We start from the raw sequence: 21,391 nt of genomic DNA on the forward strand, positions 1-21,391 counted from the left end.
CGGAGCTGTGAGCTGGATTCGAACAGGCGAATCCAGCTCACAGCTCCGGGGTTGGTGACGAACGCAATCTCCGCTCGGCCACCTAACCGCCTGGCATTTATTCCATTTTAATAACCTATTCAAGGTCGCCGAGCTGCACTGCAGATGTACCCTACTCTTTGAATTCGAGAAAGTGCATTACCGGCCAGATCCTCTTAGGGGCGCTATCGCGATAATGCAGTGTTTCCTGTGGCCGAAGTTGTCTTTTTTTTTTTTTATCTCTAATGTAGTTTTCTACTCACCTGAAGCGATAGCTATTGTCTGTTGCACGGAATACGTTTTGGATCGCGGATTTCACTATGCAATAAGGGGATTTATCATCAGCCAATGGACATAGCGATCTACCAGATGATGATCGATAACTGGGAAATGGTGTGGGGGATCCAACCGGCTCATGGTAAGATCTTTTTCACGTAAATTACAGCCCGATCGGGGAGCTCCAGTAGCTCACCACGTACCGCGAGTGCTATTTCAGCGCCGTGGACAACCGCGCTCGCGCGGATCTGGGGCTGAGCGCGTTCGAATCCCGGACGGCAGCCGTGCCTTTCCCAGAGTGTCTACCCCCCCATCTGAACCCTTTCAGCCTGCTTCTGTCGGTCGAACTTGACCAAGTATGAATGAGAAGAAAAAGCGATAAACGCAAAAAGAACCAGGTGACTGGTCAAAGTTTAAAAAAAAAAAAATTACAGCCCGATCGGGCCTTGTTATGATACTCAACCAGCCGACCAGCGTATGTGGCTACTTAGACGAACGCGGTTATTGGTAATCAATCATCAGAAACGACGTCCCCCACCCCCCCCCCCCCTTTCATGCATACATGCTTGAGGATCATACCGATCATATGCAGTTTGAGTTTTAACTGTAGCTTTTGTATAACGGAGATGCCATTGGATATAACATTAGTAGCTATTAGCCCTTTATCTCGCCTTCCAGGAAATATACTAGACCAAATGCCGTATAACGCTTATATTCACGGCGCTATAAAATGAGAACGTATTGATGAAAAAATTATTTCTTTAATCCATTTTGAAGGGACGGTTTATGGTCTCAATTGACAATGAGAATGGACAGATAGCAATACTATAAAGTATAGATTTAGCTCTACAAACAGCCCCAAGTCTGTTTACATATGCTGGTTGTCTAGAGTGGGGCCCGTCTAATCCCTGTGGTTGTCAATGTGTTAAGAACTCGGAGTGTTGTCTATTTATTGAATTTATTTCTTTTTTAACTATCATACGTTGTGTATTTATCTGCTCATTGTAGTTAATCTGCATTGAGGCGTATAGGTCCGATATAGTTTTTCCAGCCCTTCTAGTTTTTTAAACAGGATTTACGTAAACCTTTCACTGCATTCCACAGGATTCTAGGGTTCTCGACCGTGCCAACCATTAATCTCCAAAAATTCCCTGATCATATAAAATTTGAAGCGTTTGTTGAGTGTCTCAAAATACCGAAATTATCCGAGGAAGAGGCTGGGGAACTGGGGAAGCCAATCACTCTTATAGAACTCAGAGAGACAGTAGCTGAGGTAAGGCACCGGGATGGGATCCCGCCTGAGTTTTACTTGGCATTCTGGGACCAGCTGGCCCCATTGCTGTTCGAGATGATTCAACATGGTATTGAACGGGGGGGATTCTCGAGAGACGTTAACATGGCCTTGATCTCCTTGTTACTTAAGAAAGACAAGGACCCTAATGACTGCAGCAGTTATAGGCCCCTGAATCTTCTCGGGCCGATCTTCTTTTTTCTTTTCTTTTTTTTTAACTTTTTCTGTATTTTGCCATCCCAATTTAGTCGTTATGCCAATTCCCTTCCTGGTCGTTGCGCGCATTGCCCCACTGTCGGCCTAGGGAGGGTGTAGAACTACCACATGCCTCCTCCGATACATGTGGAGTCAGCCAGCCACTTCTTTTCACCTGACAGGAGGTTCACGCTATTTCCCCCCGATCCTCTCCCTGCTAAACAGGCGCCCGACCGACCAGTAGGAACCGCAGTTTACCACGACCAGGACACATACCCTGCCGGCTTCCCACCCGCTAACACTGCCAATTGTGTTAGTAGGGACGACTGACCAAGCCTGAGGTACCGCTGACAGCTGGATTCGATCCCAGAGTCTCTGCGGTGGTAGGCGAGTGCATTCTCCACTGCGCTACCCAGCCGACCCGATCTTAAAATGTTTGCAAAGATACTGACCCGTCGTCTGCAGAAGTATATGACGTGCTGGTACACTGCGATCAGACTGGATTTATTCAGGGTCGACTAGCCACAGATAATCTTAGGAGACTGTTACATGTAATTGACAACAGTAAGAGCAATGCAACTCCGGCCACGGTTATGTCTTTGGATGCCATGAAGGCATTCGATAGACTGGAATGGTCATATCTTTGGACGGTACTAGAGGCCATGGGACTTTGAGCCTTCCTAATTCGTTACAGGCCCGAGTATCCATAATTAAAATGAACATACTACCTAGGATAAATATTGTCAGCTCAATGCTTCCCCTTCCTCCTCCAATAGACCACTGGCGTAATACTCAAACTATGATATCCAAATTCATTTGGAATAATAAACACCAGAGAATCAAAATAACTACCACTCAATGTAGGAAACAGGATGGGGGCTTGGCAATCCCAGATTTTAAGTTATATTTCTGGTCTTTCTCGCTGAGGCCATTGATAAACTGGCTGGACCCTAAAATTGCTGTGTTATGGCGCTCCTTAGAAGCAGCAGCGGTCTCACCACAAAGATTGCAGGATGTAGTATACTCCATGTTACGGACGGTGTGTATATATATATGTATATATGGGGAGTTATGTATGTTATCTGTTATGTATATAGGCATGTTTTGGTTGTTGTTCTGTTTTTGTCTCTCTCCTGTGTCTCAGTATCTGCTTCTCAGGTGTTCTCTTGCTTCCAGCCCCAGCACCAGCTGGTTGCAATCAGCATCTCACTCCAGTCCAGCAGCAGCTGTTGCTAATCTTCAATCAACCTCTACACCCCTCCATATATCCCAGTCTTTGTGTCAGTTCCCTAGCGCTCTGGTTCATTGTTGTGGTAACTATCTCTCTGTGTCTTTGGTGGTAGAGCTCTCTGTGTCTTTGGTATAGAGCCGTGGTATGTCTTTGTGTAGAGCTGCTGGTATGCGACACATAGACTCAGTAGTAAAAAAGGCGAAGTCAAGTCAAGTCAAGTCAAGTCAGTTTTATTTGTATAGCACATTTCCAGGCAGCGGCAGCTGACACCAAAGTGCTTCACAAGCAAGTTGATAAAAACAAATTAGTGTGAGGCAAGGTATAAGATTAAAAGAAAGAAAAAAAACATAGCAAAGCAATGAAAGCAACAAAAACAAAACAATATGGTGCAAGATATAGGATTAAAAACATAATAAAGCAATGAAAGTAATAAAAACTGGTAGGACACAGTAAAACAAAGAGGATAGAGGGGCCAGGGGTCTAGTGGTGGTTAAGTAGGGGGGAAGGCCAAGGAGAACAGGTAGGTTTTCAAGAGTGATTTAAAAGCCTGTACGGTCTGGGCAGTCCGTACGCTGAGGGGGAGGCTGTTCCACAGTCTAGGCGCTGCGGTGGAGAAAGCTCTGTCTCCCCTAGTCTTGAGCCTGGTTCTGGGTACCACCAATAGCATCTGGTCAGCTGATCTGAGGGATCTGTGGGGGGTGTGGCGATGCAGGAGCTCGGACAGATAGGAGGGAGCCGTGCCATTTAATGATTTAAAAACATTTAGTGCTAATTTAAAATCGATCCTGAAGCTAATAGGCAGCCAGTGGAGCGAGGCCAAAACTGGGCTGATGTGTTCGTGTTTTCTTGTTTTGGTGAGGAGGCGCGCGGGTGCGTTCTGCACCAGTTGTAGGCGGCGGAGGAGGGACTTGTCGATGCCCGTGTACAGAGTATTGCAGTAGTCGAGGCGGGTGGTGACAAAGGCATGTATCACCGTCTCCAGGTTACTTTGGGAGAGGTATGCCTTTGTCTTCGCCAGGAGTCTAAGGTGGTAAAAGCTGTTTTTCACTACGGCGCTGACCTGTCTATCGAATTTAAAATTACTGTCGAAGATGACCCCGAGGTTCCTGACAGAGGTGGAGAGGTTTGGGCCCAGGGGACCAAGTGCGTCAATGAGGGGGGGGCGGGGGGGCACTATTAAAAACAATGACCTCGGTTTTCCCTTCGTTCAATGTCAGGGAGTTTTCGGACATCCAGCACTTGATTTCTGCCAGGCAGTCAAGCAGTGGTTCTATTGATGTCTTCCCTTGGGTGGGCTTTAAGGGGAGGTAAACCTGCACGTCATCGGCGAAGCAGTGGAATGAGATATTGTGTTTTGCCAAGATCTGGCCTAGGGGGAGTATGTATAGGAGGAAGAGAGTGGGACCCAATATCGAGCCCTGGGGCACCCCGCAGGTGAGGGGGGCCACAGAGGAAGTGAGATCACCGAGTTGGACAGAGAAGGTCCTATTACTCAGGTAGGACCGGAACCAGTCTAAGACGGGGCCCCTAAGGCCTACGTAATGCTTGAGGCGAGCTATAAGGATGTGGTGATCTACCGTGTCAAATGCGGCTGAGAGGTCAAGGAGTAATAGTAGGGATGAGTTTCCTGCATCAGCAGCTGTAATCAGGTCGTTTAAGACACGGAGGAGAGCCGTTTCAGTGCTGTGTCGTGGTTTAAAGCCACATTGGAATTTGTCATGGATGTTGTTGTGTTCAAGGAATGATTGTAGCTGTATGTAGACTATGCGCTCCAGGATTTTTGATAAAAATGGTAGTTGTGAGATGGGTCTAAAATTGGCGAAGACAGAGGGATCGAGGTTGGGCTTCTTTATCCGGGGCTGGACCACAGCGTGCTTGAAGGCAGCCGGGACACATCCAGTGCTGAGGCAAGCGTTTAGTAGTGGTAGTAATGTGAGGAGGACAGGGTCAGGTACTTCCTTTAGAATGCGTGAGGGGAGTGCGTCTGAGGGGCAATTTGTTGGTCGCAGGTGTTTAATGGCATCGGAAAGGGAGGAGAGGGAGACCGGGGCAAACTGGTCAAAAACAGCAGGCAGTGGGTGGGGGGGGAGGAGGGGGGGTAGGGGGGACAAGGGGGGCAAGGGGGAGAGAGATCTAAGGGCAGAGACTTTGCTGATGAAGAAGTGTTGGAAGCCTTCGCATAGAGCTAATGAAGGTACAATAGAGGGGGTGGCACAGGGGTTGGTGAGGGAGTTTAGGACTTTGAACAGGGCCTGGGGTTTGTTTGAATTTGCTTTGACTAAGTTGGAAATGTAAGCTGTTTTTGCAGTTTTGACAGCCGTTTGGTAGATGGACAGAGCGCTGTGTAGGATTTGGAGGGATACATGCAACCTGTCCTTCCTCCACTTCCTCTCGGCAGCGCCTCTACCACCTGAGACAGTTAAGGAAGTTCAGAGTATCGGGGAAGATACTCCAGTCCTTCTACTCTGGAGCTGTAGAGAGCATCTTGACTGGAAACATCACTGCCTGGTATGGAAACAGCATGGCACAGGACAAGAAGGCCCTACAGAGAGTGGTACGCTCAGCCGAGCGTACTACAGGTATTGCACTACCACCCCTGCAGGTCCTATATAACAAGAGGTGCAAATCCAGAGCCTGCAGAATAATGAAAGACCCTCACCACCCCAACAACAGCCTGTTCAAGCTGCTGCGGTCAGGCAAACGCCTGCGAACACCAGCAACTAGGACAGAGAGACTTCGGCTCAGCTTCTTCCCCCAGGCCATCATAGTCTTGAACACTGAACTCTCCACACACAAGCACACATGAGCACACACACAACACACACACTGTATACGCTCACACACTTACAGTCACTCTAACATGAACGCACACACACATGCTGCACACACTCACACTTATGGTCACTTTACAAAAGGAAAGGTCACTTTAAAAATAGTATAGTATAACTTGAGATTGTATAATATAGCATTGTATAGCAGCGTACATAAAGACCCAGTGCCTCATCCGTAGCTAACAGTGTATTGCACTATCACAGGACCTAGCATGTCTTACCATGCTCCTGTAAAAACTCATGTACATATACCGATATGCCCTACTTTGGTTACTTGTATTATTGCACAAATGTCGTTCTCATCCTATTGGATTCTTATTATATTATTATTATTGTATTATGCACAATCGTTGCGGGCAAGACCCCCCGCATTTCATTGTATACTTTTATGCCGTGACAAATAAAACTCTTGACTTGACTTGACTTGATGAGCTTTGATACATTGCGCTGGTAGTTAGTAGTAATATATTTTGTCCATTATAGTAGAGCTGTGTATTTTGGTGTAGAGCTGGTGACAGAGCTCTGTTTCATTGTATTGTGTTTAGGAGTCTTTATAGTTTGTGTACATTTCTGTTAACCCTAACCTGTGTATACTTGTTTCTCTTTTTGTGTCACCCAGCCTATGGTGATTGCTTTTCTCTGTATTAACGTTTTGTTTCGCACACAGGGACATTGAGGACAGGAAGATACCCTGGGGTCTACATTTTGCATCACGTAGGCAACCTGATGTTAGAGACACCAGCTTAGAGTGAACTGTGAACACCAACCAACTTTTGGGGCGTTTGGCGCCTGTAAAGGGAGGGGTGGGTTTTCTTTTCCTTTTTGAATATTGATTTTGGTGCCACTGTGTTGCTGAGTTTTTTTTTGTGTGAAATAAATACTATTATTTTGGCAAACTGTTTCGTGGTTTTGTGTCACTACACCCTCACCTACCCTGTCTGTGGCCTTGTGTTGCGTCCCCTTACTGGGGTGCGTAACGCCTGTACGTTAATGCCAAGCAAGCAGTGCAAAAATGCTTCCGCATTCGTCACCGCACGCTAGTGCGGTAAAGCGCCCTTCTTTTCAGACAAATGCTACCGTGCGTGCACCGGCGGCGGCGTGCTCGCTCAGGTGCGTGCGTGCGCCGGCGTGCTCGCGCGAGGTGCCCGCGCATGCGACACGAGCGGAGCTCAATATATATAAGTCACCGCCCCTTATTCAGTATCCAACAAATAGCTCAATTGGCTAGGACACATGGCTGTGGATCCTATGGCTTGTTTGCTGGTGAGTTCGAATCCCATCGAAAATATTTTTTAACGTGATTTTTTTTTAACGTGTATTCTTTCGCCGATTAAGGTTAGGCATTGTTTCGGAGTTGGTTAAGGTTAGAACGGTTAAGTTTAGGCGCTGTTAAGGAGCTGGTTAAGGTTAGAGTTTGTCAAAGAGAATGGCAATATAATTTCTATGGTTAAGGTTAAGGTTAGGCATTGTTTCGGAGTTGGTTAAGGTTAGAACGGTTAAGTTTAGGCGCTGTTAAGGAGCTGGTTAAGGTTAGAGTTTGTCAAAGAGAATGGCAATAGACAGCCTATTTCCGCGAAAATGAAAGGCGCATTACTGCATGCCACTACGGTAAATTTTTGCACTGCTTGCTTGGCATAAAGCTACACGCGTGCGTAACACTCCACTATACCTATATCAAAATGCCAGCTAAGATATGGACCAATCATATCCCACGTGATTCAAACGTGGCTCAATGTTGAGAGGTCCTGTGTGGTTAAATGCCTGTCGCACCTCGACTCTCCAATTTTTCATAACCAGCAACTACTTGTTGGGCACAAACCTGTTAATATTCCTCAATGGGAGAAGAGGGGAGTTCATACTCTGGAAGACATATATGATAAAAACGGTCTTTGAGCTTTTCAGGACCTAAAAGAGTTTTATGATATACCTGGCGAATCGTTATTCCTTTACCTACAACTAAGGTCGGCGCTCAGGGCCCACGGTGTACCGAGGGCTCAGGCGTTGCCCCCACACCCCTTTGCCGGGCTTACCGGCAACAGAACAACCACAAGAGGGTTTGTGTCAGATTTGTATATACGTTTAACTCATTCTCTGCCACGCATTAAACCAATGGAGTCAGTCACCTTGTTTGCAGGGCTATAACTATATTCTATATTATAGCTATGGATGCAATACTATGGCCCATTTGACATCGAGTATCTATCATTCAAGATGTGAAAAAGACAAAGAAATTCCATCCATATGTAGCAGCCTGAATATTCTACAAAGTATTCAGTAGTGCTAACTAACTGTTACTTTCCTTGTGTGTGTATAACGTGTGATTTACAGTGTTCTTTTGGATAGCCTAACAGTGTTCCTTTGGATAGCTCGCCCAGTCTAACGATGAGGTGAGGTGCTACTCTTCTCCGGATGCAGTATGGATTACTAGCAATAACATTGAGCCCTTTTTCCCTTTCTGGAGCGGTCCTTGAGTGGGACCAGTGGAGGTTGCCAGCAGGGGGCGGAGTGGCAGTGGTGGCAGGTGGAGCAGTGGAGAGAAGCAAGCAACGAGGAAGAGGGAGTTACCTGGAGGCGAGGGGAGCAGGAAGCTCTCTTCGACATTGGACTTGACGGTGATCAGTCGCAGTTACAGTGAACGGGTACTCAAAACGAGCCCCTGGAAGAAGTGACGTTGGAGAGCCCCGTCGGAGCGAGTGGCGGGTGACGAGACATACTTGCTAGTGACGGGTTATCCTAGAAGTATCAGCGATAGTGTGTGAGTAAGAGAAACCGAACCCAAGGACTAACGTCTAGAGCTAACGTCTAACGTTATCGGGTTATAGTAGTTACTGTGTGCGGTATAGTAGTATGCTGCTAATGGTTCCGTCTGACTTGAGTAGACTACCGGGCGTGAGGCGCTGAAGAGACCGGTGGTATAGCCAGCCACGTTGCGTTAGCAGTGTAACCGAATAGCAGGAGGGTGCGTCGAGACCCAAAGCTTAGCTGTGTTTAGGGTAGCCAAAGTATTAGCTTGCGCGACAGAAGCAAGCCAGCAACAGCAGCGGTGGACGTTTCCCAGACGGTACAGAGGACGCCTCTTCCCACCAGCAGAGGACGCCATACAGCACGCTCCTCCAGCTAACCACTGCCTGCTGTTCGCCCAGCCTGCTGGCTGTGCTCGCGGGATCGCCGACGCCATCTTGTCACCCGGACGAGCGGTGACAAGAGTGGGTCCGCCATCTTGGCTAAGTACTAACAGTACCACGTGTATCAACAGCAACGTCCATTGAAGTGAACGCTAATAACCAGTGTCTAAGGGGTACCCCGAACAATTTAAGCCGGCTTAGGTTAGGTTTTCTTTGGTAACGTGGGCCCACATTTACTTGGTTTATTTGTTTATTTGCTTGTTTGATTCTTGAATTCCCAATGTGTCTACATTTTATGCCTGGGTTCCCCCAGTACAAGCGGGGTGTTTTAATGTATTGAGCACTAGGTGCCTATGGTGGGAAGAGCTTCCCCTACATTGATAACAAGAGCACCCGGTGCCATATATTAAGGATTAACATTGGATAACCTGCCCAGGCTTCTATATAAAGTAGACCTAATTGGGATCATTGTGTGTGTCTGTTTCTTTAAGTTCCATTTGCTATTCAAACCTCTGGGTAAATATTGTGACTGCATAATTATTTAACCCTTACACCCCATTTACAGAATAGCATTTGAAGGGTCTATACAGGTGGTCAAGGAAGGGTACTGCTTAAAGGGAAGCCCAATAATACTATTGAACTGACAGGCACTGGGTGTGGGAGGGCTGTCGGAGGCACTGAGGGAGTGAGGGTGTGTGGGGAGCTACTGCTGACCGCCTTGGAAGGCGAGGGAGACCAGAGTACCAATCCCCAGGTTAGTAAATCCTGGGCCCCATCCACTCCAACTGCAAGCCCTCCAGAACGACATTCCGGGCCAAAGACGGGGGTACATATAGGTCCAATACTATAGTATCCTACTACCCAGTGTCTGTGTACTACTACTCCCACAAGCAGGGATAATCCACCCTTCTACACATACATTCCCGTTTTATACCGTGGTGAATATAGTATGGTCTTAGAGCGGTTTAGGGTAATTTCTGGGAAGCTAGTAATAGCCTGCAACGTGTATTATATAATTATTATCCATTGGCATTTCGTCCCTACACACGCTACAATAAAAAATTCAAATGCATATGATCGGTATTATGTTCCATCATGAATGCATGAAAGGGGGGGGGGTCGTTTCTGATTAATTGATTGTCAATAACGGCATTCCTTAGTACAACAACATACGCTGATCAGGGCCATGGCTATGAAAACAAGGCACAATCAAGCTGAAATTGACGTTAAATTGCTCTTAACTGTGGCCAGTGGGATTCCAAAAAGAATATTCCAATTATTTGATTGCCATCTGGTAGATCGTATGTCCATTTGGCCCACGACATAACCCACCACAGCATAATGAATCGGGGGTCCCGAAAACTATTCAATGCGATCAGGTGAAGCCCTAGGTTCATGTTACTAGAAAAGTCCGCCCGGACCAATATAATCGACGCACAGGCCAATACACAGAGTTTCAAAGGATGTGCAATACCAGCCGCATCCTACCAGGCGGCGGTATTGTACTTTTGCGATCTCGGACTCATTCCCTATGGTAACACCAAGGTCCCTGGATGAATAATGAATAAAAATATCCAAAAAAAAGGAAAAACGATCAAATAACGTATATGCGTGAATGTATATTTCATAATGAAAATATAAATGCTCTGGTCTGCTTTATTGGTGCCCTGCCTCCCAGTCCCCACTACAGTGAGCGTGCATGTCAGGAAGTACGGACAGAGTAGCTCTGTATCTATTGACCACTAACTTTGTATATATTGACCATCTTTGCTATTCTCTTAATTGTAAATGGTGAATGGACTGCATTTGTATACCAAGTTTCAAGTTTCAAGTTTCTTTAATAGTTGTCATACAGAAGTACAGAATACTTTCATACTAAATGCTTCTTACTGTTACGCTCCAGAGACTGTGCTAGACAAGATAAGTATGAAATAACATAGTATAGCATGTAAATTAGAAGTAGAAAATGAGGTCACAGTGTTCAGTATAGACATATGTACAATGTTCGATGCAGGATAGACGTAACTGAGTTACCATATAATATACAATACTGTGCAGTGTACTAATATACAATACTATATAGTGCAGCTTTTATCCAAAGCGCTTTACAACTTATGCCTCACATTCACTCATTCACTCACACATCCATCCCCACACCGACGGTGGAGGCAACCATGCAAGGTGCCAACCTGCTCATTGGGAGCAATTAGAGGGTTAAGTATCTTTGCTCAAGGACACTTGGTCACACACAGGAGCCTGGAATCGAACCGGGAACCCTCAGATTACCAGACGACCGCTCTACCTGCTGATCCACTGTCGCTCAGTATATGTATGTGTATTATTTGCATACAATGCCGATCAGATGAATGAGCTTAAACTGAATGAAGAGACAGAATTTGCAGGTATACCTTTGCAGGAATTCACTCCGTAGCAGCATGGTAGAGTAACTGTGTGCCCATTAGAGTACCCTGCAGGTATACGTACCTATTTTATGGTTAGAAAGCAGGTTCCAACATGGTCTCACCTTTAAAACCTCTCAGCTAGGAGATGAATCATGAAGAGTGTAACCTGATTCTATTCTATCTGACCTACAAGCTCTTCAAAAAAAGAAAAAAACCGCGCACACACACACACACACACACACACACACACACACACACACACACACACACACACACACACACCTTCTGCTGTGATGTTTTTGAGGACATTCCATTAACTTACAGTTTATTCCCTTACCCTCTCCACCACATGCCTAATCTTAACCCCCACTCTAACCTCAGCACAACTCTCACCACAACACTTCATGATATTGCTTCTCCTAACGAGTTCTGGGAGACAGTCCTCACAAATCACCTCTTTTCTGGGGTTTTTATTCTTGCGGACCCCACAAGATAGGGGAAACATAGGACACACACATGCACACACACACATGGCAGATGCTGTTTAGAATGGAAATCAATCAGCCCCCCCCCCCCCCCCCCCCCCCCTCCCCTGTATTCCTCCCAGAGGAGAGGAAGGCCCCTGGCTGTGAGAAAACCTGTGGTTTATCAAGTGTCCATGCAGTAAGTAGAGAAGCCTCAAGAGGGAGCCAGAGACACGTCTAAACAGCATGTCCGTGGGACCAGCGTGTTCTGTACAGCCTGTCAACACTGACTTGAACAGCTACTGATCTGACAACTGGAAAAAATTGTGCTGCCATGGATGCATTGTGCTGATAATACCTGGTACAGCATGCCATGTGTAGGAGGTGGTATACTGCTGAGGAGGAGGTGGTATACTGAGTGCTGATGAGGAGGTGGTATACTGCTGAGGAGGAGGTGGTATACTGCTGAGGAGGAGGTGGTATACTGCTGAGGAGGAGGTGGTATACTGCTGAGGAGGAGGTGGTATACTGCTGAGGAGGAGGTGGTATACTGCTGAGGAGGAGGTGGTATACTGCTGATGAGGAGGTGGTATACTGCTGAGGAGGAGGTGGTATACTGCTGAGGAGGAGGTGGTATACTGCTGAGGAGGAGGTGGTATACTGCTGAGGAGGAGGTGGTATACTGCTGAGGAGGAGGTGGTATACTGCTGAGGAGGAGGTGGTATACTGCTGAGGAGGAGGTGGTATACTGCTGAGGAGGAGGTGGTATACTGCTGAGGAGGAGGTGGTATACTGCTGATGAGGAGGTGGTATACTGCTGAGGAGGAGGTGGTATACTGCTGAGGAGGAGGTGGTATACTGCTGAGGAGGAGGTGGTATACTGCTGAGGAGGAGGTGGTATACTGCTGAGGAGGAGGTGGTATACTGCTGAGGAGGAGGTGGTATACTGCTGAGGAGGAGGTGGTATACTGCTGAGGAGGAGGTGGTATACTGCTGAGGAGGAGGTGGTATACTGCTGAGGAGGAGGTGGTATACTGCTGATGAGGAGGTGGTATACTGCTGAGGAGGAGGTGGTATACTGCTGATGAGGAGGTGGTATACTGCTGAGGAGGAGGTGGTATACTGCTGAGGAGGAGGTGGTATACTGCTGATGAGGAGGTGGTATACTGCTGAGGAGGAGGTGGTATACTGCTGAGGAGGAGGTGGTATACTGCTGAGGAGGAGGTGGTATACTGCTGATGAGGAGGTGGTATACTGCTGAGGAGGAGGTGGTATACTGCTGAGGAGGAGGTGGTATACTGCTGATGAGGAGGTGGTATACTGCTGAGGAGGAGGTGGTATACTGCTGAGGAGGAGGTGGTATACTGCTGAGGAGGAGGTGGTATACTGCTGAGGAGGAGGTGGTATACTGCTGAGGAGGAGGTGGTATACTGCTGAGGAGGAGGTGGTATACTGCTGAGGAGGAGGTGGTATACTGCTGATGAGGAGGTGGTATACTGCTGAGGAGGAGGTGGTATACTGCTGAGGAGGAGGTGGTATACTGCTGAGGAGGAGGTGGTATACTGCTGAGGAGGAGGTGGTATACTGCTGAGGAGGAGGTGGTATACTGCTGAGGAGGAGGTGGTATACTGCTGAGGAGGAGGTGGTATACTGCTGAGGAGGAGGTGGTATACTGCTGAGGAGGACTATTGGTTTTTGACCCATAGGCAGAGATAATACTGTAGACACACAACCAGTTATCCACTATTCACCAGCTCACAGCTGAAATGCAACCTTTCTGTCGGTGCTGGGAATCGAACCAATGACCTTTGGCCAACCTGTCTATCTCTGGACAAACCTGCCCTGTGATCAACATGACATACAGGTGTAGTGGAGAGCAATGTAAGGTTAATTAAGGTGTACCCATAACAAAGGCTACAGCATTATGTACTAACTAAAGAATTATACAAAGATAACTAGATTATATACAGTACATTTATAGTATAAATCTGATAATTTAGCTGTAAGGTAATGAACATGAAAATAATAATAATGATAATTAGGGATGTCCTGATACATTTTTTTTCCTCCCGATCCGATCCCGATCATGTGATTTTGAGTATCTACCGATACCGATCTTTCCCGATCCGATCTTTCACATACATTTTTTTTATAAATAATACTTTTCTTTTTTTTTCTATTTTTCTCCCATCCCAATTTCGCCTCGCCAATTCTTCCTTAAATTCTCCCCTCCCCTGTCTCGAACGTTGCTAGACTATGCCTCCCACTGGAAACAGCCTGTTCAAGCTGCTGCGGTCAGGCAAACGCCTGAGAACACCAACAACTAGGACAGAGAGACTTCGGCTCAGCTTCTTCCCCCAGGCCATCAGAGCCTTGAACACTGAACTCTCCACACACAAGCACACACAAGCACACATGAGCACACACACAACACACACACTGTATACGCTCACACACTAACAGTCACTCTAGCAGGAACACACACACACACATGCTGCACACGCCCACACTCAACGGTCACTTGCACAATGAAAAGGTCACTTTAAAAAATAAGAATGGGAGTGGTTCTTGTATAGTAAACAGAGGGATATAGCAAGCTAGCATAAGGACACATAGTATAACTGTAGATTGTATAGTATAGCATTATATAGTAGTGTACATAAGACCCAGTGCCTCATCCGTAGCTAACTGTGTATTGCACATATACCTGTTATTATTATTACTTGTATTATTGCATTGTATTATCGCACATTATATTATTGCACAAATGTCCTATTCTCATTCCTGTCTTATTACTTGTGTTTCACATCGCTGCGGGCATGACCCACCGCATTTCACTGTATGCTTGTATGCCGTGACAAATAAAACTCTTGACTTGACTTGACCTTTCGGTTCCCCGAAGCACGCTTTTCTAAATCACTATGGCAACAGATCAAAAAGTTTGAACTTGCTCCAGCACAGGGTTTAGTTCAGTTAGCTGGATAAACTGGCCATGCCCTCGAAAAATCTCCCTTCCTCACAGATCCCATTATACCATTCTGAATTATGTTTTTGTGCTTTGTTTTTCTAGGGGGGCTTTTGAAATGTAAAATAATAGACCTAAAATGCTGATAATAAACCATATTCAGCCTATGGATTTACTTTGTCCTAATGAGCAATTGCAAGCCTTTGATGTTTTGATGAATGAATTTGAGAAAATGCATTTATCTGTTCAAGCACTGTTATCTGATGATGAACAAGAGGGTGATGAACATGACTGGTGTCACTGGTATAAACCAAAGGTTAATCAATTCAATGCATGTATGGATGATGTCCGAAACAGATTAAAACCTGATTAATAGTGAAACTGTATAGCCTCCAAGCCTCTCTGACACGTTATTTCGGGGGTCGCGCCTTGAAAACTTTGGGAACCATGTATTTCTATAGTACATGATACCTAAGCGCATACAGTACAGATATCCTCATAAGTATCTATTAATTCGTATCAATTAGATACTCTTTGGGCTTGTTTTTATCTACTTATTCTGAAAGAGTTGAACAAATTATTTTCGCTAGCAAGATCTCATTCGATTATTCATCCCATTAAGCCTACTGCCAGCAGGCACATTTAAAGAAATATAATCTGATTGATTGGGGTAATAAGGGACTTAAAATGTGCCTATAGATATGCATTTAACTTGTCGGCGGGGCTATTGAGCCATACTGTATTGTACCCATTCTGCAATCTGTTAATAAAGTTTTCAATCAATCAATCAATCAATGCCGTTAGAAAATCAGGATTTCTACGATCGACACCTGCTGTCTTTTCAGGTGAGGCGGCCGCGCGCAATTATCCTGAGTATCAAGTCTGGTTCGAATTAACGAGACTGAATCAGCGTTCGAGGAACAGGGAAAGCCTGGTTTCAAACATCGGGTTAATTGAATCTGGCTAATGGGACTTTTGATCGACTTAGTTGAACCTGGTACGGGGAATAGGGCCCTGGTTAAATAAAATATCATAATAATAATAATAATAATAATAATAATAATAATAATAATAATAATAATAATAATAATAATAATAATAATAATAATAATAATAATAATAATAATAATAATAATAATAATAATAATAATAATAATAATAATAATAATAATAAGAAGATTCTATAGTTAACATTTCTATGAATACTGGTGGTTGTCCCAACATCCACATGGCCCCAACAAACACTAACTAGACTATATGTCTCCCATCGCGATCATCAATGAAGCTGATGAAATATCTAAGAAGTAAACGAAGAGAAACTAAGCCGGGCGGCTACATGAAAGCGTGTACTAATACACACTGAAGCAACTTGTTTACACGCGCTGGAGGCAGGCCCCCACGGGCCCCTACGAGCTGGAGGCAGGCCCCCACGGGCCTGTGGCCTGGTTAGCACAGTGACGGCACCGCCAGCGCGCTGAGAGCAGAAGTAACCAGGAGATGCACACACGTGTCCAGACGTGGGGGGGGGGGGCTGTCACTGTTTAAAAGAGAAATACCGCAAGATGTAAACATTCATATATGCCGTTCCCGTGGTCTGGGACAGCAGGCACATGCACACGTAGGACCCAAAGGGGCTTGAGCACCTGCCTTTTTCCCAGTGGTGGTAAGCATTTTTGTACAGTACTTAAAAGAACACTCTCCAGAGAGAGACAAGAAGATAGATACCAGGTTCCTCTCCGTGCGTTCAGTAGAAAGCTATCTGGCTGCATGTTAGCCTAGCTTAGCACAATGAAAGGAAGCAGACATGACCGGTTAGCCTTCGGGAGAGGTGTTAGTTGGACAATGCCCAGGCTAACCGGTCATGTCCGCTTCCATTCATTGTGCTAAGCTAGGCTAACATACAGCCAGATAGCTTTCTACTGAACGCACAGAGAGGAAACTGGTATTCTTGTCTCTCTCTGGAGGAGACGGTAAGCACATTTCCCCAAATGTTGGCGTGTTCCTTTGAGTACTGTTCTTAAGTAAAATTTTGAGGTAGTTGTATTTTTTCAAAGGAAATATTGTACTTTTTACTCCACTACATTTATCTGAAGCCATCAGTTACTAGTTACTTTAAACAAAACATTTTGCATAGAAAACATGGCAGAAATGTATGAAGATTGTGTACTTTCAGGCGGCTGGGTGGGTCGGTCAGGGCGCCTGCACAGCAAGGACAGGAGATGTCGAGGGTAGTGTGAGCCTCCCACACGTTACACCTCGCCAATGAGAGTCCACGCTGGCAGGTGAAAAGAAGTGGCTGGCTGACTCTGCATGTATTGGAGGGGACATGCGATAGATTCTTCAACCCTCCCTACGACCAACCAGTGGGGGGCACATGCGAGCAACGAGTCAGAAAGTGCCCTTTTTTGGTTCGTGTTGAAATTCTATAAAAGATATGTGCTAATTATAGATGCAAAACAATGCATTATTATGTTTAAAAAGATTGTAAGATGCCTGCTGTTTGTTGACCTATTCTATCTTGATGAATTAAAAATATTAAATGTGTGCTCAAATGTCCCTGTGCATCATTACGTGAGTACCTTTGATGTGCCCTTTCTTTTTGGTTGAGCACCTGCCTCTTAAAGTGTCTGTGCACGAGGGGGGGGGTTAGGAAACTAGTTTGTCATTTGATTCACCAAATCAGTGGTTCTCAAACCTTTTCATGTCAAGGACCCCCAAATACGTGACATGTAATATGTGAGGAACCCCTGTTTTGTGGTCATTCTATCCTATATGAACCCCCATCTGAGAATGATTGATTGATTGATTTTTATTGTGGAGTAAAAGACAGCATCCAAGGGATAAAAACATAACTTATTTCCATCATGGTACCTGATTTTGGACATGGACAGACTATGTACAATGCTATTATCTCTATAATACTACCTACAATGCTGCTATGTCTATACTACTATCCCTATACTACCACCTACTATGCTACGATGTCTATACTACTATCTACTATCTCTAATATGTCTATACTACTATGTAATCAGTGTAACACTCAAGTTCAACACTGGTTGATGAACAATGCCACTGACCCTTAGCGATGTACCCTTCCTGCTGACTTGTTGTACACAATCTGTAAGTCGCTTTGTGTCAGCTAAATGACTACATGTAAAGTATCAAATGTAAATGCTTACCCCGTGCCCCCCTCCTCCTCCCCCCCCCCCCCCCCCCCAACGACTGCTTGCAGGGGGAGAATGCATTATAAACATTGAAATGTAAATCAAACATTTTTACAGCTTCTCAACTAAATACAGATTAGTGCGAGAAGACTTTTGTTTCTGTAATATGATTTAGATTTACAGCAGAATTAGGAAACTGTCTCTACTATGGATGGAGCGCTAACAGCGAGCACACGCTGTGATCAGAGTCCTGATTCTAGTGAAGGGAATGACAGTCAAATTAAACTGTTCCTCGCCACATTTAGTTGGAAAACCCACAAGGATCCCACATCCATGAGAGTAGCATGTATTCATTTTTAAACTGAGCTGTATTCCTGATTTGAGGGGATTTATTTGACTTCAGTAGAATATTTGAGGACTTATCTCACCACTGGATCTTGGTCGTGGCAAGGTGTCGGGTTTTTATTTAACCTTTTCCACAATACAAAGGGTTAACCCTTTCACTACCACACTACAAAGGGTCAACACTTTCACTGCCACACTACAGGTTAACCCTTTCACTACCACACTACATAAGGTTAACACTTTCACTACCACAATAGTTAACCTTTCACTACCACTACATAAGGTTAACCCTTTCACTACCACAATACAGTTAACCTTTCACTACCACACTACAGAAGGTTAACCTTTCACTACCACTAGAGAGGGTTAACCTTTCACTACCACTAGAGGGTTAACCTTTCAAAATATACAACAAAGAATTACATAAGTAGCTATATTTTTAATAAGAACCCTACATTTGTTCAGGAAATCTATTTATTACTTTATATTATTTTAACCAAACATTTCAGCAACAGCATCATGTTATGTATTACAGAAAGTGAACAGCTGAAGAAAATAAAACACGTTTTCAAAGGTCATTGTTAGTACTGTAATGGTATTAAGTACCCAAATGCAAGTACACACCCCATAGGAATGCATTTGTGTGATGATAGATCATAGAAGTTATACGCCTTCTAGCCGTAACAGAGGATCTTCTTGTGCCTTCAGTGATCCAGCGAGGCCAAACCAAAGCATCACACTGACATCTAGTGGAGTAAGACCAGTATGTGTGTGTGTGTGTATGCATGTATTGTGTTAAATACACTTTTTAACCGCAAGCAGAGGGCAGTGTGTGCAAAGTCAGTCAGCCATTACATGACTCCTCCTGTCACTCCATTTTGTCTGAGTCAACTCCATTTCACTGAAGGGACTCATGCTGAAAGGTGAAGGTCTTGTATTTCCACATTGGTATGAGAATGATTGTCATAATTGTACCAAAATGTTTAAACTGACTGCACTAAAACAAGTTAGCTGCATTTCTAAGAGGGGATGAGCTATAGAAATGTAATTCTTCAGAGAATTCAATCGACAAAAATGTTGCATTAGAAATACGAGAACCCAAGTCAAAAAAGCAGAATTCCCAAACCGCTTTAATATATTGTGATTTATTTAGACTTGTTCCCCTCCGTACATCACAGATCAATACCTTAGAACAATTGATCAGTTTTCTGATCCCAGCGATTAAAACATCAATAAAAAAAATCACTGCAACGTGAATTAGAATCTCGAGAAGCCAACAGAACACACGAAAGAGAGACAATTAAACATTTACAAATAGTCTTTAAACAAATCTTTATTGAAAAATATATGAAGTAGCAGCATTTAATTTTAAAACCTCAAAAATAGAAATCTGGCAATTTGGTGGTGAAAAAAAAACATTTGGGAGGGGGAGGGATGTCTACACAAACTCATTAAATACAATCAATATCTTAGCTTCTGAAGCGTGGCTGGTTCACCTGTCTGTTAAGGTAGCTGGGCTACTGGTCCCAAAGCAAAAAAAACAGATGTTCTGTACAATAAAATGACAAGATTACAACCACATGCAACCACACACACACACACACACACCACAACAACAAACGTCCCCCTCAGTCATGCCAAACCCACCGTGTATAGCAGCACAGAGCCAAGAGGACTCTGGGAATAGGTTTCGGGGGGGGGTCCACCATCAGTCTGAGTGACCAAAAAAATAAAACTAGAAACACTCAAAGCAAAAATAAAGCAGAGACTTTAAAAGAAAAAGATAATCGGATTGGTTTAGCCTCTGCATAGTACATCATAATATTAACCACATGTATCCTATGTATGTGTGGCCAGTAATTAATGCAAGCACATATGGTGTGACGACGTAATGCCTCGGAGTCCTCCTCATTGGCTGGCCCGTACCCCAAAGTCCCGCCTCTTCCCGTGTCCGTCCGATTGGGTTGAACAGGAAAAGGCCAAACGGGGAGGTTCCAAAGATATCCGCCCGTCTCGTTTCGGTATTCAGTTTCACCAAAATGTCGTGTTCGCTCGTGCGTCTACTGCCCACAGATTTAAAAAGCATGAGGACTGGTGCAAGCGGCGCTGCCTCCAGGTAAAGTTCATTCCTCCGTGCTGCCGTCAGCAGTCTTCTCCACTCCCACTCTGTGTGGAGGCGTGTACAGATACAACACACACACCGGCATAGCAGTTCATTATTTTAAAACCCATGCCGTCTTCCTGGTTCAGGCAACAAGGTCCACTGTTCTCAGGTCAGTTCCAGCCGTTTCTGCCTCTATTGCAGACCGCGGGCTTCGAGAGACGGAGTGCTGATCCTCGGTCTGATCTTGGGCGGCGTCCCGGCAGCGGCCCCTCCGGTCGTCTCCTCGGTTTTCTCGCTGCTGAGGGGCGGGGTCAGCACCCCGGAGGGTAGGGGACAGTTGCCGCGCCGATGTAACTCCGCCTCTTGGTAGGATAAGGCCTTCTCCTGCGCAGACACAACCACGGAAGATATCAGTCATGACATCCTTAATGAGATATCCATGTTTCAAACTTATAAAACTGAGAAAGATTAGAATTGTCACATTTTAAGGCAGTCTAGATTTCTTTTTAAATCTGTCAATTTCCTTGGCTAGGGATGCATTGATCCAACTTTTTCAGTCTGGATAGTGGATACCATTACCTGGGCTTTGGGCATCGGCCGATACCAAGTACAGATCCAATCCATTACATTTAACGAACGGTATAGACTTGGACCGTCATTTTGGAGTCATTGAACAAGAGTTAGGGCTGCAATTATTGTATGAAAGTTGCTATACAAATAAACTATATTATTATTAGTCATCCGTAGCAACGCTGTCGTTTCTGTAAACGTACAATGTACATTAGCTAGGTTCTAATTTAAGACAAATCGAGGGACGACGACACCTTCCCTCTTGTTTTGTGAAGGATCACAGTGTCCTCGCGAGTAGCACGTGGAGGTATTCATGGTGCTCCATCGCAGACGTATTGGTGGCAAACAGGTGCTTGGTAATCAACTAGCGGGTGATCATTAAACGACAACCGTGGCCAATGGGCTGT

General features: G+C 45.0%; 1 protein-coding gene across 1 annotated transcript in view; it reads right to left on the minus strand.

Moving 5' to 3' along the window:
- Positions 1-19,502: 19,502 nt before the first annotated feature.
- Positions 19,503-21,391, minus strand: part of ccne1 (cyclin E1) — a 50,024-nt gene continuing 48,135 nt past the window's right edge. Inside the window, exon 12 of the mRNA XM_084307625.1 lies at positions 19,503-20,798. Coding sequence (XP_084163751.1) covers positions 20,607-20,798 — 192 coding nt within the window. The 3' untranslated portion in view covers positions 19,503-20,606. The remainder of the gene's footprint in view (positions 20,799-21,391) is intronic.

Source organism: Notolepis coatsorum (assembly GCF_963971535.1).
Source record: "Notolepis coatsorum genome assembly, chromosome: 2".
NCBI lineage: Eukaryota > Metazoa > Chordata > Actinopteri > Aulopiformes > Paralepididae > Notolepis > Notolepis coatsorum.